Here is a 26,195-nt window from a genome sequence, read left to right as displayed (position 1 = left end):
CTGCACTCCCTATATATGAAAATATAATAATAATATGTCCTTTTTTTTTCTTTTCAGCTTCCCATTACTACAAGTACAAACAGCAGTTCATTTTCCCAGGTAGGTCTCTCTAGGATGATTGCAGCATTAAGGGAAGTATCCAGCTCACACGCTTTTTGCTGCACATTGCACATTTGCTCCTGTTGCCCTCCCCTAGACTCCATTCTCTTCCCTGCTATGGAAGTGCTTGCTGTTGGGGCAGCTCTGCTAGCAGGTGATTGGGGCAAGGTTTTTTGGAATGGTAAGACACAGAAGAAAAGGATGTACCTAACAGAAGACTAGAGGCACTGTTCTGAACTGAAACCTTGTTTCTTTCAGATGTTGTCCCCGAGACACCCACCAGAGCACCCCAAGTTAACCTTCATCCAGTGAATTCTAACCCAGTGTAAGTTGCCCTAGTTTCTGCATACTTTTTGCTCTTAAGCCTTGCTTCTGTGTTTGAAACTGCCTCATGGTGTAAACTGTCCTCTTAAGAGAGGCAGTAGAAAGTCTTGTACACCTATGAGCTTATGGGGGTAACTGTTACAGGCCATAGAAACATACTACATTCAAGGATCAGGCTGCACATGTATTTCATGCATGAAGTTACATGCTTAATGGTCAGCATCTCATCTAAGTGATAAAATGGAGGAGAAGAGAATGATGGGGCAAACTGCTTTGGGGGTCTCCACTGAGTAGCAAAGTAAATATACCTAAATATATACATTCTGATGGGTAGTTCTGTTAATCTGAAGTATCTGATCAAGTGATCTCTGACTCATGAAGGCTGATGCGGGATTTTTTTTTTTTTAGTCTTTAAAGTTCTTCTGGACTCTTGCCTTATTTTCCCATCTTACTGGTAATAAATGTGCCCTGCATTTGTGCAGAGGAAGAAAATGGTATAGGGAGTGTAAAGTTTATTATAAAACATTCAGGGTAAGAATTAAGGGAACTTTGTACTGGGTGCATTCTCCTTAGCAGTGAGACGTTCCAGGGGCAGTGCCCACTGCATTTCGTTTCCTCTGAATGAGAAAGCAATGGAGACACGTTGCTTCCCTAATAATAGTTTTAGGTACAGATCTGCCTCCCCAACGTAACAGAAGGCAAACAGACACTACTAAAAGGCAGCAGATCTGCTAGTCCAGCATCAGATCAGCAACACAGAGTTAGACCCTGCACTCTAAGGCACTTCAGTGAACTGGCACCTCCCATCCAACCTATTTTTTTTTAAATCACTCTTATTTCTACTCCTTTCCTATCCTGGAGAGTGTCACCTTTTCCAAGCTCCAGTAAGCATCTTTTTCAAAACCACCAATGGATTCCCAGTTATCAGGCAACCATTGGCAAAGTGTCATTGGCAAAGCGTCAACTGACTCCTCTAGATTATTAACCAGCAAATCCACCTAACCAAAATCAAACAGCAGGCTGCAGACAAAATTGATGGTGTTTCTGCGTTGTAAACTCTGCTTCCTATTGCACACTATAAAAGGAGAAATGGGATCTTTTGCATCTCACGTCTATGTGTGAATTTCATGTATATCTGAATCTCCCTTTTTGCCTGATAGAAAAAGCTGTGAAAAGCAGCAGCACGGGCTCTCCTGTGCACCAGCTTTTTGCCGCTTCATGTAATTGTGTTGGATTGTAAAGGTCAGGGTGAGCCAGATGTGGAATAGGAAGTGCCCACGTGATCAGGAGGCAGCCAGCCTGTCAGTCCCATTGTAAGGCTCTCTTCCCAGGCTGTTAGGCAAGAGTAATTGACTTCGGCAAGGCGAGAGCTCAGAGTGGCAGCTGCTTATGTGCGACAGATTAAAGAATCCTCTCAAACCCAAACTTGGGGGTTAGAGATGAATTGCCAACCTGGATCCCGCTTTAAAAATTAATGTGTTTCCCCCCGCCCCTCTTTCCTTGCTGAAGCCAATTCAACCTTTGTGAGCACCTGTGTAAACTGCAAGCAAATGAATTCTAGGCAGCTTGCCCTTCCTCTTTGAAGACACCCTTGACAGCTAAGAACTGCTTTCAGATGGCTGTCCCATGGAGACTGAGACAATGGCTTTTGCCCTACAGGGAAGCTCGCTTTCAGCTCAGCTCTTGAAAGTTCCTCTTAACTGACTTGGGTTTACTGGGGGGAAGGGAGCCATCTTGGAAGATCATTGCTAGAAGCTTGATCTATCATCTTCACTTTGAACTTCTTGGGATGTGGCATTTTGCACAGAGCATTTGGGCCATTGTGGGAGAGCTCAAGCGCCAGAGACTTTTACTTAAAGCAAAGGACAAATGATATTGAACAAACTAGCAATTGCCTGGGAGTTGCCAACATTCGAACCGGCAGCCAGATTTTCTCTGAAAATCTGCTGCTCAGGATCAGAATGCAGAAGTGAAAGGACACAATTTCATGCACACTTGACTTGTATGTGAAAAATATGAAGCACCCCTGAGAAGTTGCTGTTGTAGAATTAGAACAACAAAGCAGGGCTGGATCTAGGGTTGCCGGCGCCCGAGGCAACCCTAGTCTGGCCTCACACATGCGCGCTCCTGGCGTGGCGTGATGACATCATTTTGGTGACGTCATCACGCGGGGTGCCGGAGGCAGTATGCGGGGCTGGGAAGCCGCCCATGCCATTCGCTTCTCCACAGGCGAATGGCGCGGGCAGCCTTGCAGCCCCCCACGCTGCCTTTCACCTGCCCTGCTGGACAGGGGGCGGCTAGCTTGCCAAGGCAGAACAGTTGTTATGAATTGAGGCTGGAAACACCAGCATTCCAAGACTTAGGTATGTTGCATTACATTGCAGAGCACAGATGAAAACAGTATCCAATCAAAAAGTGTAAGCTGTACCAATCAAATCGCTCCCAGTTGTTAATGAATTGGCAAAGAAAGATGAAGAGTGTACCTCAATTTGTAAAGAGAGTCATGGACTTTCTATAGAACACTATAGCTAAGAGGGAAACTACATGAATCACCTGGGCACGTGTTAGGTCCTGCAAGGTTCCCTGGGCAGTGTAGTCTTTCAAAGAACAGCTGCTTGATGTGATTCTTCACTGGAGAAATAGCAGTGTGTGGGGGAATTCTCTCTCTCTCTCTCTGCCTCTGCCAAAAGCCACCCTGGATTTCCTGCCTCTTGTTACGTTCCCCCTTCCACCGCCAGGGTCCCAGAAGAAAACCCAAGCCAAGGCTTTTTGCAAGATGAAGAGAGAGGGAATCCTTCCCATCACTCTTCTCCTGGCAGAGAATCGCATTGAGTGGCTGTTCTTTGTAAGACTACACTACCCAGGGAAAATTGCGAGACCCGACACATGAAGAACATGTGCCTGGCGTCTCGTGTAGTTTGGCTCTAAGTCCAGGTCCTACTGAGCCCAGGCCTGATGGTGTCAAATCTGCATATGAATTCCACCTTGTAGAACACTCCCTTTTAAACTTTTCAGCTCAGATACTGCAATAGTTAGGTGTGTTGTTAAACATCCAGGGAACTGAAATGCTTCCCTGCTTGCTTCCGGCAGTGAGTTCCACAGACTCAACTTGCTTTCCCACAGCCATGCAGCAGCTGCAGGGAATGTCATTTTAAAAGTCCACAGGGGACCAATTCAGCTCAGAACTGTGTGTGTGCATTTCTCCCTTGCCATTCTCCTGAGCCAAAATAGCCTGGGTGCAGTTATGTGCCCCATTTTGGAGCTGTACATGCATGGAAGACTGCACATTAGAGCCCACTTAGTGTTAGAAATCATATTGTGTAGTTTGGCCCTCAGAGAGGTGCAGAAGAGTCACAGATGAGTCTGACATGAATCCAAGTGCTTCAGCCCACCTGTTTTATGGTGGCTGATTTCACATTACAATGGACTTAGTACAGCAAGCTTTACCAGGAGGTGTTTCACATACATTATATTCTTGCCGTCCTTTCAAACAACCCTGTGAGGGAGGTCAGTATGACTACCCCTGCATTGCAGATGAAGGGCCTGAAACAAAGACTGGCTAGCTTAAGGTCACTTTGTGAATTGTTGACCAAGGTGAGATTCGAACTGTGGTTTTCTAGTTCGTAGCTCTGTGCCTCAGCTACTGCACTCCACCAGCTTGCTACCCGTCTTGTGCTGGCTCCCCCATCTCTGGCTCCCCCCATCAAACAGGAGATCTAGTTCAATGTAGGCTGGAATTTTTCTGCTTTCAGTGTGTGTGGGGGGGGAGGGGGAGAGGTGAGACTCCAGATTTCTGGCCACCTGTATACCCAATCTGCTTCTTCTCTTGGCCATGGCATTTGGCAATACGATCTGAATCTGGCCATTTGACATGCAACCTGAAGAAAGGAGGACCAAGAAAACAAATAATATTAATTGGGCATCCTCTTGCAAGCGCTTGGATGGTTACTGCAATCTCTGGCTACAAGGCCCCAGGAGATTCATGGGCAATCAGTGAAGCAGAAGTGAAAAATTGAATCAGTAACTGCATATATTCCACTTCTGTTAGTGGCTAATAGTGCCTGTTTTCAAGGAAAGATAAGATTTGAAAACCTCTCTAGATTGAATGGAACCCCAAGGGCGAGACCACAGCTTTGGCATGTTAGTTGAGATGCCCAAAACAGAGTCTGTCTGTCTCTATAATCTGGATTCAGGGCTATCCCTATCTCTACTGCTTAATACTCAATCCAATTTATATCCTATCTGTATGTAGAAACTTGTTTAGGCCTCACTGGGATGTCCACCAGAAGTACAATGTGTTAGTAGAATGGATTGTATCATTTTGTTTTGCAAATGGGGGAAGTCACGTTTTTAATGCTCTATGTTGAAAAAAGATTCACTGCAAGAAGAGAGCCAGCACTGAGATAAAATACGTGGAGTGCTTAATAGAAGCTCTCTATGAGTAAAAATGTTTTGTTTTTAGACTTAGTAGTATTATTAAAAGTAGCCGTTCATGAAGGAGGCAAAAGCACTACAGAGCTCTGCCTCTTAACAAGTTTTTATCCTGTGCTTCCTCCAAGGAATTTGGGATGGTACCTTCGAATATAGCTCTCCCTCTTTAGTCTAGTTTTTCCACCTCCATCAGACATCAGCAACGTTCTCCAAACTTTCATCTACCTCTGTGAAGTCTCAGATTTTCCTTTTTTAAAAACCTGAACGCTCAGATTCCATAGGACAGCACCTTCCACTCCTCTGCAGCAAACCAGTAGATGCATGGGACATCTGTTGCTTTGATTATATTAAAAAGAGCCTGAAGCAAGCCAAAGGTCCATTTAGTCCAGCATTCTGTTTCCCGAGTTGGCTAGCCAAATGCTTCCAGGAAGCCCATAAGCAGGCCTGGAAGGCAACCTGGAGGCTTCATTTAGGATTTCATGGCTGACAGCCGTGGATCTGCCCTCCCTGATCTTGTCAAACCTGCTTTTAAAGCACTTGGAGCCTACGGCCATCATGCCATCTTGTGGTAGTGAATTCTTTAAGTTAATTACACATTGTGTAAAGGAATGCTTCCCTTCCCCCTGAATCCGTTGCCCATCAATCCCTCAGTTACAAGGAGACAGAGAAAGGGGGGAAATCTCTAACCACTCTCTGAACAATTTCTAAAGTTCTGCCATGCCCCTTCCCATCTTTTAGTCGTCTCTTGTGTCTTTTAAAAAGCCACAAACATTTTAGACTTTGTCTCCTAAGGGGAAGTGCTCCCTTCCTTGATCTGCAGGTGGTTATGCAAAATGAGTTTGTACTCTTGCATTAGAGAGAAGGAAGAGGAAAGACAGTCCAAGGAATGTCGGTGAACCCTGTGTAATTCTGCACGTTAAAGGAAAACTCGATAGGAACACACAAATAACCATGAGTGATTCCGCACACGTTGGATAATGCACTTCCAATCCTCTTTATAGATCATTTGGAATGGATTTTTTTGTGTGCGGAACAAAAAATCCACCTCAAACAATTGATAAAGTGCATTATCCAACGTGTGCGGAATCAGCCATTGTCTGTAGACGGAAATGTTAGTATCCAGCAATTCTTCACATTCTAGCAGAATCAGGAAAGCCGATCAAGAAATCTGATCATCGAGCTGCAGGGACAAAGAGATACACAGATAGGATTGCATTGCTTCTTATAAGAACACAAGAAGAACCCTGCTGGATCAGACCAGTGGTCCATCTCATCCAGTTGCCTTGGAAGACCAGCCACAGGACATATTGGACAAGGCCGTCCCCTAAAGTGGACTATAAATGACATAAATAAAATAAGTAATGTTGCCTCCCTGCACTGGTATTCAGAGGTTTATTGCCGCTGAATGTGGAACTTTCCCTTAGTCACTTCAGCTAGTAGGCACAAATAGACCTGTCCTCCGTGACTCTGTCCAAACCCCCTTTTAAAGCTGTCTGTGCCTGTGATCAGTTCTCGACATCTGGCGATCACCATGAGTCATCACCCCAGTCCCAAAAGTGGTTCTGAGTGTACCTCTTTAGTTTATCTCACTCACACACAAGTGTACGTACACATGATTTTCATACACTCATATTTTTATTTATTACAGTTATTTATAGTCCACCTTTTTCATTGAGGCTCAAGTATGGTGACAGCTGCGAGTGTGCTATATGCAGCAAAATGGAAAACAGAATCTTGCCCCGACATGTCTGAGTGGATAGATAAAGTGTACGACTATGCATCGATGGCTAAATTAACTTCTTATGTACATAATAGACCAATATTGAAATTCTAGAAAAAGTGGAAAGATTTCTTTGATTACGTAGCTCAAAGCTAAGAAAAATTAAGAGTAGTTAATATGGAAAATAAAGCAATCATAATATAGAGACCTCAAAAATGTTGAGTATAAAATATGAAAGAAATGACTGATTAAAAACTATTAATATTACATTTTAGGTATAAAATTTAAGGAGAAGGAGAGGAGAACCATCCCATAAACTAGTTGTGTTGTCACATAATTTTCTGTTGTAGTTTAAATTTAGTATTTTGTATAAATTTCTGTGCACTTTCTATTGTTATTTCTATTTTTCTTTTGAAACAAAACTAAAAAAAGAGACTCAAGTATGGAAGAAGGGTGCATCTAGAAGGGTCACATGTTTCTGTGCAGAGACAAATTGACAGTCCATCAAGGGAACCTCATCAGCAATTCCTTTGGGGTCAGATGGGGCTATGGGGGAATGCTGCTGCAGTGAGGACAAAGCCAACACTCCTGGCAGTGAGAGACTTGGCATGGCCTTACTAACAGGGATCCTTCAGGCAGGTAGTTATGTGACATGGGGCATGGGGTGCTGTGGGCAGAAAAACATATCATAGCCTCTGAAAGATCCCTATCTGAAGGTTAGGCCAGTATTGTCTTTACCACTACAGTGTCTTCAAGGGTTGTGCTGACAGAGATTCTTGGGGCATGGGGTGCTACTAGAGATGGGCACGAACCGGAAAAAAACTGAACCATGTGGTTCGTGGTTCGTCAGATTTCATGAACCACGAACTTTCATGAATCTGCACCTGGTTCGCGAACCAGATCATTTGGTTCGTGAAAATGTCATATCCAGGTCAGGAAATCACCACTTCCGGGCCAGCAGAAGGTCACTTCCGCGTCAGCAGGAAGTCCACCCCTGTTGCCTAGGAAACTGATTGATTGGCACCAGGCTGTCTGCAGTGACGAACCAAAAACCAAACCAAACGAACCAGCCTAAAGTTCGTGGCAGTTCATCAGAAATGGGATCTGACAGAACTGCTGGTTCACGAACTGGCCTGGTTTGTGCTTAATTTGGTTCGTATTTTGGTTTGTGCCCATCTCTAGGTGGTACATGTGATGCAGATTGCACCCCATGCTCTTTTCCTTATAAAAGTCCTGCTACACAGACACTTACCTATCATCATAATGACTGTTTTTCTACTAAATAAATAATCCATGCACGAATCACTGAATACCCTGTGCAGTTCCATAGGTCAAATAGTCATTTTGCTTCCCGTGGAAAACTTAATCATGTACCTGGCATATGTCAGAATACCAGTGGATGTCAAGTGATGATAATATATGTTGAAAAATGGTGTTTGGACTGGCCTCTCATCGAGGGCATTCACAAGAAAATTAATTTGCTCTGCAAATCTATTTATATTTTTTTCCACTGAGCTTCCAATACACTGTTGCAGTTCAGCACAATTAACCATGTTGTGTTTGATTTGCATTATCATGTGGAGCCATTGAGGAATGATTTTTAAGTTATTTGTCTTTTAGCAATAACCACGTGGATTATTGATAGGTGAAAGAGATGGGACAGTTTGGTATCAGTCTTTTTATGCTATCTTGTGAAGCAGCAACAATTCTGAAGCTAAGCCATTTCCTAAGGCTGTGCAATAAATAAATAATTTTTGAGCATATTAATTTTCCCCATTTGGTTGCCTGGAAATGATTTTTACTGGCCAGAGGTGATGAAGTGACTACCAGTACCATCCTAAGCAGTGTTAATCTCTCTCTAAGTCCATTCAAGTTGCTGGGCTTAAAGAGGTGTACCTCTGCTCAGGACAGTATGTTATTTAAGGCTGGGAGGTTTGTGTATCTTACTACATAATTGGGTAAACATGTTTGAGACGACACACTTTTTCTCCCCGCACACGCACATTCACAGGGATAAAAAGTGAGTCTTGACAGCATGCTTTTCCTTCCCGCAACCATGACAGCCTCCTAGGAGGCCGCTAGGAGTGCTGACGCTCCCTGCACCCATCTCCAGCAGTCAGGAGCTGAGCAGGCTGAGCGCCCCCTAGCAGCAGGCATCGAGGAGCTGCTGAGCAGGAGCCTCCAGCATGGACCCCACCAAACCCTCCCGACTGGCAGCGCTGCCCCTGTGAGGAGGCCGACTGGGGCCTCCTGCGCCATCCCCATGCTTCAGGTTGCAGGGCCTTAGCGGGCAGCCAGGGGAGGTCAGAAGCAACAGGGCCAGGATTCCTCATCCCCCCCCCCCTAAGTGCCATGGGGGTGGAGATGGAGATGCACGCCACCCCTCTCCCACCAAGCTCTGGCGGGGCTCCAGCATGAGAAGCAGGCAGCTGGCAGCCCCCTGAGCTCACCACACACCACAGGTGCTCCAGCAGGCCATCAGGTTGCCAGCTCCAGGTTGGAAAATTCCTGGAGATTTGGGGGATGAGACCTGGAAAGGGTGGGGGTTTGGGGAGAAGAGGGACGTCAGCAGAGTATAATGCCATAGTCTGCCTTATAAAATAGTCATTTTTTCGAGGGAAACTTGTTGGATAAGTATTGTTGAAGAGTAGAAAATTTGCACAGCAGGTAAAGAATAACAGACACATGTGTGTTCAGCTTCTAAAATAAATGTTTACTACATATAGGAAAAAAATAATAAAGGGTACATTGAAGATAAAATAAAGAAGTGCTAGTTAGTTCCTACATCCTGACATCCTGAAGATAATGGTCTAACTCACTGGAGAGCAATGGCGTTCTGAGTAAAGGAAAGAATGTCCATTGCCCCCCAATAAACCTGGTCAGCCAATAATCAATCCTAGATCTGTTCATTAAGCATGCAACTCCCATTTTACCCTGGCGGGAAGAACAACTCGGCATCTAACTGGTCTTATGCAAACTAGTTGTCTCTAACTAAACACAAACAAATTAAGTCTTTCATGACTGAAGAGAATGACACTTGTAAAAATCCCAACAAAACTGATCTCCACGGCCTGGAGATCCACTGTAATTCCGGGAGATCTCTAGCCACCACTTGAAGGTTGGCAACTCTACAAGGTGACGCTTCCCTCCCGCACTCGCACTCAGCAGTGTTCTGGTCAGCTTATAGATGTAGCCCAGTTCCTACTCTTTTCTCCAAAGCTCCCCTTGAACTGCACAAATGGGGGGGGGGGCTTTTTTTCTCCGGAAAGAGGTGTGGGAACTCTCACTCAGGGCAACTCCTGGGAGGAAGTGGTATGCCTCTCACTACATGCAAGCATGCACAGCGCACACACATGCTCATGGAACTGCATGATAACGTCACTTCCAGGAAGCTACTTCATCAAGCAGGCCATGGCCACCCCAGGAGCGCTCCTGTGCTCCATTGGGGGGTCCAATTTGTCCCAGCAGAAGGGCCAGGCTGAAAGGGCTGCATCCCTCCCCAACTCTGGGGCAGCCAGAGCTTGAGACTTGCATGGAGTCAAGCGAGGGTCCCTGGGTAAAGGGGCCAAGAGGGACCACAAAACTCATTAAAAATTGAGGGGCCATAGAATCCGCTACTATTGCTATTCAGTATGATCCTACTGGGTAGTTCCTGTATTGTTTAATACATCGGCCACTGTTTCAGCATTTATTCAGCTCTTTCATGGATCTCTTCTTCAGGTCTTTCGTGGGGTTTTTAAATCTGCCCAAACTTGCATGCGATGCACGCGTTACATGTTTTATTGAAATGGTCTTTGATATTGACTGTATTGACCCACACTGTGTAATCTGCCTTGAGTCCCAGTGAGAAAGGTGGGACTGCAAATATCCTACTATATAAAAGGCAAGCCACATCGGGCCGATGCAGGGCTCAGGAGTGCTGCCGGGCCCACACGCCGGGCTCTGGAGTGCTCCTGTGCTCTACACCAGTCTGATTTCCACCCGTTTGAGGCCAAATCAGGCTGGTGCAGGGCTGCATGCCCTCACAAGGCCCAGCTAGAGCCTGTTGTATTGTTAAACACAATGGGCTTTGTTGCTAATTAGGGCATAAATAGCATTCTTTATGGCTTTCAAGTCTTGAGTAATTTTCAGTGTTTGTTTTTCTTTCAAGCCTGGAAGGAAATCCATTACTTCAAATTGAAGTGGAGCCAACCTCTGAGGTAAGGCACACACAAGAATCCATCAAATTTACGTGGTCTTGGTGGAACAAAAGGGAAGCTGTAGGAAATGAACTTTGTTAACGTCTTGGCAAAGGCCCAATAGCATCAATTATTTGGCCTTTTTGGAAATATTTATGTAGACTTTGAAAAAAAAATCCCACCTGTCTTGAGAGACCTGTTGAGTTGACCTTGCTAGGTCTGAACATCCCTCTAGGACTTATAAAAACCATTACCGCTTTGCTTGGGTCTGTAAGTCGCGCTCCTGTTTCTGTGCCCGTGTTGAATTTAGAATTGGCACGTATGACTGACTTGTTCACGGCAGCTGTTTTCCCCCCACTGCCCACTGAAGCTGTCTAGTTTTGGCAAATGGGTCTTCTGTCTTGTCGGTTACGAGGAGAAGCTGATATTCTGCAAGTCACCGCAGACTTCCTCAATATGGGCAGAGCAGAGAGGGGAAACATCAGCTTCTGTTCATAGTTAATGAGTTAACAGCTGCTACAAGCAGGAGAAATTTGTTGGCTGGCATGCATAAGGAGGCGCTGGGAGCTAGCTTCAGGCATTACCTTGGACTGCATAAGAATAACCTTGCTGGATCAGCCCAGAGCACCGCCTAGACAGTGCCCTGCCATGGTGGCCAACAAGCTACTTCAGGGTGGTTCCCAAACAGAATGGCAGATGCAATCATCCTGTCCACTCAACGCTGTGTGATGTTCACACATTTCAGTATAGAGACTCCATTTGTAGCTGCCTTGGGTAACAGTCATTTGTAGATCTACCCATCGTACATATATCTGTTTTTTTTAATGACAGCTTACAAATAGTACCAATGATAAAATAATTTCATGAGTAATAATTATGCTTTAAATCAGCAGTCTCCAATCTTTTCTTTAACGAGTAATGAAAAATATCCTAAGCTACTAAAACATACAGGGAGAGTGGGGGGATGTCAGGGCAGTTGATTGAGCCTTTACACATCAGGCTGCCTTATTCATAATCACATGGTTCATCCATCAAGGTGTGTATTGTCTACTCAGCCCGGCAGGGGCTCTCCATGGTCTCAGGCAGAGATCGTTCACATCACCAATTTTCTGATTCTTGTAACTGGAGATTCTGGGGATTGAACCAGAGACCTTCTGCTTGCAAAGCAGAGGCCTGTCCACTGAGCCACATCCCCTCCCCAAAGAGCCATCTGTGTCTTTGAGTCTTGTGAGAACATTCTCTTCATGATCTTTTCCTGGTCTTCTACGAGCTGCATAAACTAATGTTCAGCAGATCGTGAGCTACTGGTAGTTTACAAGCAACCTGTTGGAGACCACTTCTGAATGTTAACTTAAGCTGGATGCACCAGGCAGGCTTTGTGATGTTGTGTGTTTCTGATAGTATTTGTACTTGCGATGTATATTGGAATGAATGTGTGTGTGTGTGTGAAGTTTTTGGGAGGGAGGAAATAATAGGAGCAAAAGGTTACAAAGAGTGAAATGTTAGGATTATCCTGTAAACAAACCTCTCCCTTATCCCCTCCCCAGAACGAAGAGGGGGGACATGAAGAGGAGTCTGAAGATGATTTTGAGGAGATGAACCTCTCCCTTCTGTCTGCTCGCAATTTTCCACGCAAGGCCAGCCAGACCAGCATTTTCCTGCAAGAGTGGGACATCCCTTTCGAGCAACTGGAGATCGGCGAATTGATCGGCAATGGCCGCTTTGGGCAGGTGTTTCACGGCCGCTGGCATGGCGAGGTGGCCATCCGCCTCATTGACATTGAGCGGGACAATGAGGACCAGCTGAAAGCCTTCAAGCGGGAAGTGATGGCCTACCGGCAGACGCGGCACGAGAACGTGGTCCTCTTCATGGGCGCTTGCATGAGCCCTCCCCACCTCGCCATCATCACCAGGTAAGCTGCAGGTTTGGCTGCCACTGCAACCTGGATCCCTTTCCTATGCACAAGTTCAGGCACCTACTTTCATCTGCATTTTTAATGTGTTCAAACACAGAGATTGGTTTGCAAACATCTCACTATTAGGGCCTGGCTCTGCCCGAAAATTCCAGTGTGTCATCTCCAAGGACAGTTGCCCAGGACTGTCCCTCTTACACTGGTATGTGTTTCCTGATGTTAAAATGTTTTCCCACTGTTTCTTGAGAGTTGTGATTTCTAATTTCAGATTTATGTCCATTTATTCTTTATTCTTTTGCATAGGTCCAATGTAGAGAGTAGAAGGGCATTGATAGCATATATAATATTGGAAAATGAACAAGTGAACAAACCTGAGATAGTATAAATGGCATTGTTAGGTCCAGTGACTGTGCTGTTGGAGTGAATATGGGGACAGAGTTGGTTTATTGCAGGCCTAGTCCCAGAGTCCGTGTCAATGTTGGGAAGTACATTGTTATGAGTAAAAAGTTGTTTAAGGTTAGGGGACTGTCTGTGAGCAAGAAATGGTTTGCCTCCCAATGCTTGTGAAAGAGGAGTGCCATTGTCCAGCATAGGTTGCAAGCCATTGATGATGCATTGAACAGGTTTGAGCTGAGAGCTCTGTGTGACCACCAGTGGTGTTCTATTGTTGTTTCATTTGAGCCTGTCTTGTAGCAAGTGATCCTTTGGTATCATTCTGGCTTGGTCGATCTGTTTCCTTATTACATCAGGTGGATACTGAAGTTCCAAAAATTTCTGTCGTAGACCCTGTAGGTGAGAATCTCTGTCAGAGGGATTGGAACAGATGAGGTTGTTGTAACATAGAGCTTGTAGACAATGGATTGTTTGGTGTGTTAGGGATGGTGATTGGAGGCATGAAGATATGTTTGTCAGTCGGCGGGTTTCCACTATAAGGTGGTTCTTAAGGATCCATCATGTATTTGTACAGTGGTATCTAGAAAATGTACTTCCTATGTGGAATGATTCATGGTCAGGCTGATGGTGGGGCGGAAATTGCTGACGTCCTGGTAGAATTCCTCCTGTGCTTCTTACCCATGTGTCCATATGAGGACAATGTCATCACTAAATGTCAGGTATAGGAAGGGTGTTAGCAAGCTGAGAAAGGGCTGTTCCCAGTCAGCCATGAAAATGTTGGTGTACTGCAGTGCCTTGCAAATGCCCATGGCTGTGGCCTTGATTTGAAGGAATAAATCTTCACCAAATCTGAAGTAGTTGCAGGTGAGGGCAAACTGGCAGAGCTTGGCAGCAAGGTCAGTTGTGGAGTTGTCAGTGATGGAGTTCCTAATGTCTTGTGGTCCATCTTTCTGGGGGATCTTGGTGTACAGAGACTCAACATCCGTGCTTGCGAAAATAGCTTTACCTGGTAGATTGTCAGCTGATCATACTTTTCTCAGGAAGTCTGTGGTGTCTTGCACATAACTGATGGCATAAGGTCTGAGAATGGAGTCTACGTATCCAGTGATGGTTCCTGTGCCCGAGACAATAGGACGTCCTGGGTTGCGACTAGGCTTGTATTTTGGGCAAAAGATAGAAAGTATCTGGTCGAGGTTCCTCTGGTGTGTCCATATAGATTTATTCTTTCAAATAAGTAATTCTTTCAAAATCCTGTTGAGTTCTCTTTGGTATTCCTGAGTCTGAGGTTAGTCGTTTGTAGGACGTAGTATTGGGTAGATGTCTTTCAGCCCCTTGGATGTAGTCGGATTTAACTATGATGACAACAGCTCCTCTTTGTCAGCTTCTTTAATCGTTACATTGTGATGGTGATTCGGGCCACGAAAAACCGAACACGGCAATGCTGTCTTGGCCAGTTGTAAGTGGTGGTGCAGATTTTGCTTGGTGCTTTATTTGACTGTTGTTTTTGTGTTCTCGCCATAATTGTGGTGGTGCCTTTGGACTCATTCCAGCCTGAGGAAAGAGCAACATGGCACAATCACAGGCGCTGTCTTTAGCAAACTTGAAGGGCTTGCGTAGGTCCGTGTGATGTTCTGTGGTGCTCCTTTCGTTAAGGAAGGAGGTGGAGGAATCAGTGGGAGGACAAGAGCTGGATTGCAGCAGCAGAAAGAGGCATGTAGAAGGACAGAAGCTATATCTATGTCTATAATGTTTTATCTGGAATCCCCCTTAAGGTTATAATGGCAGTGCAGATTAGAAATATTTGAAATAATTTACTAAGCTGTGGTCAGCTATTGGAGTTTTAGAAAGAATACTATTTAAAAGTATACACTCAATGGCTCTTCTGTGGTTGAATATGTGAAGCTTCCGTATACTGAGTCAGAGCACTGGACCATCAGAGTCAGTATGGTCTACTCCTGCAGCAGTTCTCCAGGGTCTCAGGTTAAGGGCTTTCACATTAACTGCTACCTGATCTTCTTACTTGGAGTTGCCAGGGATTGAACCTAGGACCTTCTGCATGCAAAGCAGGTGGTCTATGACTGAGCCACAGCCCCTCTCTCACGTTATCATAGGGGTTCATAGCAATTGGAATGAAACCAGTGGAAGAAGGAGAAGACCTTTGTCTCAGAAGTTTAGATTTGTGTGATAGAGAGAGGTGTGCTTTTGCAATTGTAGCCTGCATCTTCAAAGTAAGTCTACCACCATGACATCAAGAACCTTGACACTGTAAATGTAAAGGTGGAACAACAACTTTTGTGAGCCACAGCTCACTACTTCTTCTTCTCTTCTGAGGAAGTGAGCTGTGGCTCATGAAAATTCATACCCTACCACTAATTTTGTTAATCTTATAGGTGCTACTGGTCTCTTGCTCTTTTCTACTACTTCAGACAGACTGACATCTGTTACCCATCTTGATCTAACAACTTTTGTGTAGTTCCCAGATTCATTTCCTTGAGGGGGTCTATTTATCTTGGTCCTGCATTTCTCCCTGCTCTGCTGCAATCTTTTTCAAACCTAGTTTGTTACACTCTCTTTTGGAAAGATTACCATTAAAGCGCTTTTGGATGCCACATGGAAAAGAAGTTGCATATGTTTGGAGATCCACCCATACTGGCATAATTTTCCTTGCCTTGGCCCACATGGCTGCCATCCCTGCCACCACCACTGAAGAGCTTTTAAAAATGGTAATTGACAGCTTATTATAGCACAGTAACATTATAATGATCTATTGTATTAATCTAATAGCACCCTACTTTTTTTCTTTAAAAGAAAGGTGATTCTATACCCTTTTTGTTGAATAGTTATAAGGGGAAATGTGGAGGCGGAGGCAAAGAAAGTTTGGAGAAAATGCTGTGTAGATGTTCATTGCCAATGCAGATGCCTCTGCATTTGCAGAAGCAAGAGGTACCCAGAGAATTGTTGCCATATGGAAACAGCCCAAGTGGCTTTTCTCTGCCCTGTATCTTTCATCTCTCAGGAAGAGAAGCAGCTGTCCTTAACAAAAACTGGCTCTCTAGCAAGAAAGCAAGACTTCTGTCCATTTCTCAGTAGGCATTCTCTCTGAGATGTTTCCCACAAAGTGTGATTGGAATTTCTAAGGAAAAAAATCTTCAGAATGCCTAACAGATTTCCCTTTGAGGAATTAACAGTGTTGGCAGTTAGCATTAATCTCAATTAGTTTTAAATAACAGCAGGTGCAATACTGAGTTGCATTTGTTGCTCCGAATATTGTGGAAGAGGGGGCAGGAAACTGCAGGCTGAGCTGGTCCTGCTTTCAGCTTTGCTGCTTCTCCAATGAAAGACTTTCTGTACTCTGTTCTGCTGAATGCATGCACTTCTGCAGCTCAGCAACATTTTTTCAGCAATAAAGCAAATTGCATGTTATCATTTTTTCTTTGTATCCTTGCTCAGCCTGATGTTTGAACATACCATGTGTACTCTGTTTATTTTTGCTTATTAAACTTGCTTACATTTTGAAGGCTTGAAGCCTGACCTCTGTAAACACACCATGCCTATTTGAGCTCGCTATTCAAAGAGCAGTAAAGGAGAATGGCAGCAAGTGAGTTCACCATCCCTTGAGCATGATAGCTCAAAATTGAAATGATACGATTGATTATCCCTTCCCTAGGTGGTATGAGCAAAGTGGTAGATGTGGCAGCCTCTAAACATCAATACAGATACAGAGTTGTAGATGTACAGATCCATCTGGCATAGCATACTCTTTCAGATTTGTTGGTGGCAGTAGTTACTGCCCATAGTGCAGTTTGCCCACCACCCTGGGGAATAAGGGGAAAGAGTGGCATCACTGAGCAGAGAATTGGAACAGTTATGGGGTTTTTCCAGCCTCCCAGGGGCTGCGGAAAAACATTTTGTGAGTCTATTCCTTCACAGTACGTCTCTAGAGTCCCGCAAGAGGAGGCAGTTCTATCCCAGAGCTTCTTTCCCAGCAGCTCCTAATGTCAAGTCTCTTCATCACTTTTAGCACATAACTCTATTAAGAAAAAAGGGATTTATGACTAGAGTTGTAGAAGTAACTTTTAAAAGTCAGGTTGCTCTTCCCGATTTATCTCCTGGGAGCTTCTTGCCATGTTAAAAATGATAGCATCTCTCTCCCTCTCTACCCGAAGTGTAAACAACTTTCCATCTAGGTCCCTGCAATTGCACTAATTAAACAATCATAAAAGGAAGTGTAGTGTTTAAACACTGAACCACTTTGATGAAATATTAAACGCCGTCGTTTTCCTTGAGCTTGTTAAACTGGCCCTCCAGCAATGTGGAAGCAGCCCTACATCCGGTTCTTCTAGCGTCCCATCCTCTCGTGTCACTAACGATGCTCCTCTTTCTACAGAGTCGTTAGCCTCCAGCAGCTGGTTTCAGGGAAGCCATGCTTAATTAAGACTCATTAGTTTCAGGTCCGTCTTGCTATTGCCCGTTTAATTATGGTGATGCCAAAGGAATATCAGGAGACACAAGCCTGTTTCTTCTTGGCGACTTCTCAAGACTTCCAGAGATGAAAAGGGTGTTCTCTGTGTGTCTTCCCTTGTGGCAAGGAAAACATGTTTTAATGACATGGAAATCATTTTATTAGATACGCCCTGTGTTAGATTGGGGATGACTTGTGCTGTAGCAGACACACATAAATCTCCTGGAAACTACTGCACTAACAGCTGCCCCTAACTTTCTTTGACTAATTGCAGTGATGTTGATTTGCTCGTGAAATGGTATGTGCAAGGGTGAGATGAAATTTCTGCCCCTGAGCCACAGTACCTATCCGCTGTGCTGGGCTATTACTATAAGCTCTAGTTTGATTTGGCCACTCACAATGAATGCCGTTTGTTTCGCTATCTGTTGATGTCTTCAGCAGCTTGAACAATCAGCTTAGATCCACCTGTAGGATGGGGAAGACTCAGGAATGCACCAGAATGGGAGGGGCTACAGCCAAGGTTCCCCTCACTTAAGGAAATACAATACTGTTGGTGACTCAAAATATGGGGTGACTCACACCCACCTCTCCCAGGGGCATGAACTTGTGACAAAAACATGGGGCCCAATAAAAAGATAGCAATTTCATATTTTCCATTAAACCTCCTTATCTTTCCCCCATCCTCGTAGCCTCTTGGCTTGCTGTGTTGCCCTTGACCTGCAGTGCTTTGTAAGGTCACCCCGTGTCTTGGGGTTTTTAGACCAAATTGTCACCTCCTTTCCCAGACATCTGTTGCTTTTCCCCCTTACACTTTCTACCATGTTCCTCCTTTAATAGCATTTAAAGTAATGAAGCTCATAAATCATATAATAAATAGCTATTGACTTCCGTCTGTGGTGTGGATCAGGATTGATTGACCTGTGGGAATACTGCTTTCCTCAATCAATAAGGGACCATGAAGGGGAATAAATCTTGATAGAGACTGACAAGGGGAAAAAGTCAATATGCTTATTAATACATACATTAAATGAGAGCACATCTTCCTCTAGGGAGGTGCCATTTCATTCTGACAGCTGGCAAGGACAGGGTGTGTGTGGGGAAAGTGATTGGACTGGAGATGCCTGAAAGTTTGCCTGGCATCACTCTAAAACTTGGTGGAACTTCTTGTAATATCCTATGGTCATGGCTGGAAAAAGAGGTGAGGCTTTGGGGATTGGCCAGACCTCTAGGGCATGGACTGGATTTTTTGCCTTTCCTTCTCCAAGGTGTCAGGCAGGTAAAAATCTCTCTCAGCACCTGCAATCTGAGCTCCTTTTAACTGGAGATGGCGGGAAATACACCTGAGACCTTCTGAATGCAATATGTGAAAATCAGATTGTCTTAAGATGATCTCTAGAACAAGCAGGGCGTTTTTTCAGCGGGAATGCGGTGGAACGGAGTTCCAGCACCTCTTAAAAATGGTCACATGCCTGGTGGCCCCGCCCCCTGATCTCCAGACAGAGGGGAGTTTAGATTGCCCTCCGTGCTGCCAAGCAGTGCGGAGGGCAATCTCAACTCCCCTCTGTCTGGAGATCAGGGGGTGGGGCCACCGGGCATGTAACCATTTTCACCTAGGGCAATTTAAACTTTAAAAAACTCCCCCCTTGTTCCAGCTGACCCAGTGTGACATCATTGTGCGGTCTTGAGTTCCACCACTGAGTTCCACCACCTCTTTTCCCAGAAAAAAAGCCCTGAGAACAAGAGACTACGTTTTGTCATACAATCTATCTAATTATTTTGGGGAGGGGGGCTGCAGACACAAACAAGGCCAGTCTGTTTGTTGAATATTTTTCTTTAACAGAGCCAAGCAATTTCTTTTTTCAACAGAAGCAAGCCTTTCCAGGACAACTGAAGGAATCCTCTCTATAGGGGGCGAATGGGCAGGAGAGAAACTGAAAATGAAGCTACACATTCACCAGCCTCTCTGCCTAGAAAAATGAGCAAAGCCTACCTGAACAGCCAAGCCATGTCTTCTGTGATGCTGAATTAAAGACGATGCCTAAAGGGAGGATATGGGACCCTTCATTCCAGTCATTGAGATTTATGAATCATAAGACATGGAGCTGGTTCTAATCACATCCACCTTATGGGAGGGAGACTGCATTGAGCAGAAGGAAGGGCCGAAATCAGCATCTAGCTTGGTATTTGTGACACAGGGGAGGAGAGAATGGTTTCACTCCTTTTCCTCTTCTCAATGCATCCCGCAACTTGCTTGGGATCCCCTGACCCTGGGAATTGACTTTCCAAGGGAAAGAAGAGGCTGCAATAGGGTGGAAATACACATTACTAAGTACCTAGGGATGCTCAAGTGAACCTCATTTCACATGTTCCCTCCCCTCAAACTTTTCATGCACTTGCTTGCACAGCCACACTTCACTTCGCTCCATGTGAATACATACACACTTGCGATATCAGTTCCTCCTCAACTGCAAAAAGTATCCATTTCCCCCACCTCCCAGATTCATTCATTGAAATGCAGATCTTAACCCTTTCTCACACCTTAAGGAAATGCAAATTGGTAAGTCAAAGGAGCCTATGGTACTTGTCCCTGCAGCGAAAACAGAGCTGAATGCAATCGCACAAAGGGCGCTCCCATGAAATTAGCATGCATGTACACCAAGCATTAACAGCCTCCCCATAAATTGAGGACCACACAAAGTCTTGCACTTGAGTGTCCCTAGGTAATGCGCAACGTGTATTTCCACTCTTAGGAAGAAGTATGTGCGAAAGATCTGTGAACCTTGCACTAAAAGATTGTTTGATCCACCCCAAAGCCTTGAACCTTTCTGGTCAACATCTCTAGTTTCCTGAATGTGTCTGCCCCTGCTCAGTGACTTCCTTGGTGACCTCAGGCCAGTGCTACTGATGTTCATATGATCGTGTGGTCATAAGGGTAAAAGTTGTGGGGAAAGTATAACCATCTTCTAACAACTTCTCTATTTCTCTCCCTCTGTCTTTCTGGCTGTTTTGCCAAGGGCATTTTTTAAATCAAAAGAGTTTGTCTCTTCAAACAAAGGAGGGTTTCCTTCTACCCCAACACCTTTTTCATTGCTGCCTCCCAGAATTCAAAAAACCAGTCAGAACACGGAGCAGAGAATAACTTAAGAGCCTTCAAAGGCAGAAGGAAGGGGGTCAAAACCGCTTTCCGTGTTGCTAGGCCTTGCCAAGCCGATTACAAATTCAATTTTTTCAAAGAAAAGCAAAAGGCAACAGGGTGTTCTATCTTAACTTGTTTTCCACTGTGGATGGGAGGAGGTAAACTAAGGTGACTGCAACCTGTTGCCTCTTCTTTTTCCCCCCTGAAATGAAATAGAGGGAGGGCTTTTCTCCTCTGACAGCCCCTCGGAATGGAAGAGATGCCTTCCAATCAAAATGCATTGAATTTGCTTCTCCTAAATAGCTTGTCTCTGTAAAAGGGACTGTAGCCACTTTGTGCAGAAAGTCAATCTCTCTCTGCTCCTTGCCTGCTTCTCAAGTCAGGAAACATTACTGTACTTATCTTGCATGCCAGCTGCTGAGGGCTGTCGTCAAGAAAATTCCACTGTTTAAATAATATCCATCATGGTTGCACTTTTCGCCAAGAAGAGCTAAGCAAGGTGGGAAGATAGAGGTGGAAGGACAGGAAGACTTAATAGTTTTGGAGCTGTCTCATTTCTGTACTCCCATTTCCCTGCAAAGGCACCTCCACTGAAAAACAGCAAATGCACCAAGGGTAACTCTCCTTTCACACCTTGGCTAGGACATACTTTTCTCTCTCATGGCTGGAAATACTCGCTTTGAATTAATTCAGGTGGGGTTTTGGGCCTGGGGGTCCATCCGGTAGAAGATATTCTGCACAAACTTCGATCATGATGGCCTAACTTTAGCCTTCTCTATTCTACTTGTCACGGGCTGGGCCAGCCCAAGCAGGGTGGTTCAAGTCCAAACCTCAACACCAAGTCCAATGGGGAGTTCCAGGAGCAAGAGCCAAGTCCGAACGGTGGTCAGAGCACGAGATAACACCAGGAGTGAGTCCAGAGTCCAAGAGCTAGGTCAGGTACAGTCCAGGGTCAGTTACCAATAGCATCAGGTCCAAAACCAGGCATGAACAAGGAACACAGACTGATTGCAGGTAGTCAACACATTGCTTCCACGCCCGGCAGTTCCTCCAGACTGGCTTTTATAGCCAGGTGTGGTTTTCAGCCAGCTGCTGGGGCTCCATCCTGACGCTACTCATTGTCACTCTCCAGCAGCTGGCGTTGGCTCAGGAGGCGAACACTGCGACGTCTCTCCTGCAGTTCCAGTCTCTGGTGCTGCCTGCGGCATTCTTTGGGCATGGGTGAACCTGGGGGGGTGGAGGCCCTTGGCTGTGCTGCACCCGTAGCCTGGGATGTCCCTGGCTGAGCTTCCCCTGTGGTATTGGGGATAGAGGGCGCTGGTTTCTCAGCTGCTGGCTGTAAGCTCTGATCAGCCAGCAGCTGTTGCTCCTGATTGCTGGCTTCTGCTGAGTCAGGGCTAGGGCTGGCTACACAGAACTCCTCTTCTCCAGAGGAGTCCCGGCTGGCTACACGAGGCTCCTCTCCTCCAGAGGAGACCTCACTCTCAGACTGGGCCACAACACCACTAGAGTCTGCATTGTCCACTGGTGTGTATTTAGTTCATAATGAAAGGGGTCCCCTTTCAGGCCATTATTTATTTGAAAGAGGTATGTCCCTGCCTTTCTCTCATACAGATAGCATGCGAGTTAGCTACAGTATTAAATTCAAAGACTAGACGGGCAATTTTGAAGGTGAAAAAATTTAAAAGTTCTCAGGCATTAGCCAGCAGCAGAATATCCGCAATCATCCAATCAGGAATGATGAAATTCACCATTCTCTTATAAAACAGCAAGATAAAAATCAGCAACAGAATCTATGAAACCAAGCAGCCTCATGGAATAAAAGCACTAAATGCATTTCCAAATAAAATTATTTTCACAAGTTTCCAGAAAGCCAAAAGCCAACATGGACTTTCTTGGGGAATGCCACACTGTGAGGAAAGCCTTATCTTGTGTACCTACTAATCTCATCTCTTTAAAAGAGGCTCCATCAATAACTAGTGGCTAGGATGGCTAAATAGAACTTACAATACTTTGAGTCACGCTGCACACTAGATTTAGAGATGCATAAATATGCCCATTGACTTTCATTATTTGCTTTCATATTGTTGGACACAACTGGTCTGCTTTGGTCTTTTGGTTCAAGTCTCATTTTCTTGCAAGTTGCATTACAAACACTACATTAGCTCCTGAGAATAGTAAAAGTGCATAAAAATGATAGAAGGCACATAAAGTCACATAAAATCTCATTAAATACATTTCCCACAATATGATGTATAACAGTACAGAGAGAATCACAAAAATCAATATCCCAACAATAAATCGTGACCAACTAATTAACTGAATAATTAATTAAACCACTTCAGTATCTATTGCTTATTATTCTATTTCCAACATACAATTTGCCTTCAATATACTCTATTACACGCCATCTTCCCACCTCAGAACTGTACAGAAAGCGCTAGTGTATGCGTTAATACAGGTTCCTATGAGCCGTTATTTAACTTCATTTAAAGTGCTAACAAGGCAAGATAATAGCACATTCCGCAGCAATACAGACCATAGAGTTCATAGGGTAAATGCCCGGTACAGTTCAGAGAGCGCAAGATGGAAAAACCACCTGACGGGCTGACCGGTTCACTTCCTTGGCCCTGTTTCTGTTCTTTATCAAAAATGGTTGAAGAGACGACGTCAGTTTCACAATTCTAAAAGCATCCTATTCAACCATTAATAATACAGACGTTAGCACTTTAAATGAAGTTAAATAACGGCTCATAGGAACCTGTATTAACGCATGCACTAGCGCTTTCTGTACAGTTCTGAGGTGGGAAGATGACGTGTAATAGAGTATATAGAAGGCAAATTGTGTATGTTGGAAACAGAATAATAAGCAATAGACACTGAAGTTGTTTAATTATTTAGTTAGTTGGTCGCGATTAATTGTTGGGATATTCATATGATGTCATTGCAAGCATTCATGTTTCACATATTTTCCTTGTTGGCATTCCCACATCATGAGATATTGTGCTGCCCTATAGCAGCCATCCACAGCTGGGTTTTCCTATGTAAGGAAAGGAGAAGCACCCTTAGAAGTAAACTGCAAGAACCCGGGTGGATAACCACGTCTAAGGGAACAAACAACATATACCATTAAAGACTCTCTTCAAAATTATATTATGAGAAATATTCTTAAAGTGGCGCAGTGCATATAAGACAATAAATATTTTTACAATTTTATACTTAATTCATACCAATTTACAAAGTGACTATAAGACACACGGCCAAGTAAAGAGGGGTGCGCCGTATGCCGCCTGAGATTGCCAAAGCGGCAGCGTTGCTTTGGAAGTGCATGGGGAGGACCCCTGATGCAGTCTGGAAACAAGTGTTTAAAATAACCGGTTCCTTGTCGGGTCCTTAGTCCTTCAAGTTGTGTCATCTCCTTGTTCCATCTGTCAAGAAATATGAAAACTACAACATAAATATCTACAATCAAACACCTACAACATAAATATCTACAATCAAACACCTACAACATAAATATCTACAATCAAACAGCAACTATTTGCACATTTCAGCGTGGACTTGATTGGCAATCCCCTATTGAACTTTCAGCACTTTGTGGGAGCCAATCCTACTCCCATTATTGGTCAGACTTTGTGTCTTATAGTCACTTTGTAAATTGGTGTGAATTAAGTATAAAATTGTAAAAATATTTATTGTCTTATATGCACTGCGCCACTTTAAGAATATTTCACATAATATAATTTTGAAGAGAGTCTTTAATGGTATATGTTGTTTGTTCCCTTAGATGTGGTTATCCACCCGGGTTCTTGCGGGTTTTCCTATGTGACAAGACAATATAATTGTGAATGGTCGCTATAGTGCAATATCCAGTGGTGTGTGTGGGTGCAGCCCTTGTCTCGGGGCTGGTAGGAGGTCTTTGGAAGATCATTTCTACTCGTTTGTTTTTCTTCTTATCAGGGGAAGGACATTAAAGTGGCTTAGAGCAGAACCACAAGTGACAAAAGGCACAGGTTGGACACTTGTCAGCTTCCCTCAAGTTTTGATGGGAAATATAGGCAGCTTGGCGGAATGTTGGACAAGTGACAGTTGAAAAGTCCATTGGACAGCAGTCAGAGAGCCAAGCTTCAAGACTAGGATGCCTACATTCCCCATCAAAATTTGAGGGAATCTGACAAGTGTCCAATCTGTACCTTTTGTCACTTGTGGTTCTGCTCTTGGTGTAGCCTATGCTGTTTCCTTTAGCTTAAAAGAGGGTAACTTGATTCCAGTATGTTTTGCTTTAGTTTGAAGAAAATATTTATTTTAGACAATCGTGTATTTGGTGGAGATCCTGCATGAAGGTTCAGTGGCTGAGGCTCTTGGTATACAAAAGGTCCCGGGTTCAATCTCGAGATCTGCTGCCAATCTGAGTAGACAGTAGTGTTCTTGATGGACCCATGGTCTGATTCTGTAAGACAGCTTTGTGTATGCACGTGAGTTTCGAGTGGGGAGTTGTAGGCTTACAGTCCCAACGTGAAACTTTAAAAATTAAAAAAAAAGATGTTTTGAGGAACCTTCCCAAATATTCACATTACCTTCTGAGGCTCTGCTCCATCTGCAATAGGGACTTCTTAGTGACAGCACCAACACTGTGAACTGCCTTCCCAAGGATATTCTACTGTACTAAAATAATTCTAGAGAATGGAGACAACTGGTTTGTTTTGGCAGGCGTGGGTCCTCTGTTAAACTTATTGTTGGTATTTTTTTCATTTGGCTGGATTAATTGTTATGCTGATGCTGTGAGTCTTAAATTATATATGGTATGATTCTGTACCGCCATAAGTCAGTTTATGGACCCGCTAGGTTGAAAAGGCAGGTCATAAATATTTCAAATAAATAAATAATTTAAGTTTATCTTCCTAAAGTATTAATAGCATTGTTACATGGCTCCTTGCTTCCTCGAGCAGTGAGAAGTACCAAGGGGCAGGGCTGCCTGGTTTTCTTTCCTTTGGATTAGAGCACTGGAGACTTTTATAGTGTGTTTGTAACTTTTGCTTCCCTTACAAATATACAAGCAGCATTTAAGTGGAGACACTGTCACTCTGATAAGCAACCAGCACTGCTCCACGGATGTGTCCCATTTCCCAGATAAATCCAGTTAGAAACTCCCAGCGTTCGTTCTCTGTCTGCCCTCCATTTAGAAGTCTGTCACCTTCTCCACACTCTAACGCATTTCTCATTCCAAATACTCAAGACAGAGAGACCCAGGTGCCTGGCAATGATCTCCTGTGATTGCCCCCCACAGATTAAAAAAAAAATCTGCTAACCATCCTGGCCTATTAGGAGTGATTCACATATTACAAGTTCTTTGTGGCTGCCAGACATGTTTTTATCAGTTGCGTACGAGGAGGTCCTCATTGGGAACTTAATTTCCAGGCCCAAGAGGGATCCATACCACAGCGCATGTAAGCAGCTCCCCCCATTTTCCAATCTCAGGTGGCTTCAAGGAACTGCTGTTTGCCCCATTGGGGAAACTTAAGTGTAGCTCTCAGTCTACA

At 44.3% G+C, this 26,195-nt stretch overlaps 1 protein-coding gene across 1 annotated transcript in view; it reads left to right on the top strand.

Annotated features, from left to right (window-relative positions):
• Positions 1-26,195, top strand: part of KSR2 (kinase suppressor of ras 2) — a 239,082-nt gene that overhangs the window by 162,763 nt on the left and 50,124 nt on the right. Inside the window, exons 11-14 of the mRNA XM_054996749.1 lie at positions 58-99; positions 358-424; positions 10,725-10,773; positions 12,300-12,664. Coding sequence (XP_054852724.1) covers positions 58-99; positions 358-424; positions 10,725-10,773; positions 12,300-12,664 — 523 coding nt within the window. The remainder of the gene's footprint in view (positions 1-57; positions 100-357; positions 425-10,724; positions 10,774-12,299; positions 12,665-26,195) is intronic.

This window comes from Eublepharis macularius, chromosome 13, assembly GCF_028583425.1.
Source record: "Eublepharis macularius isolate TG4126 chromosome 13, MPM_Emac_v1.0, whole genome shotgun sequence".
In the NCBI taxonomy this organism is placed as follows: domain Eukaryota; kingdom Metazoa; phylum Chordata; class Lepidosauria; order Squamata; family Eublepharidae; genus Eublepharis; species Eublepharis macularius.
This window is presented reverse-complemented; position numbering and strand designations above follow the sequence as displayed.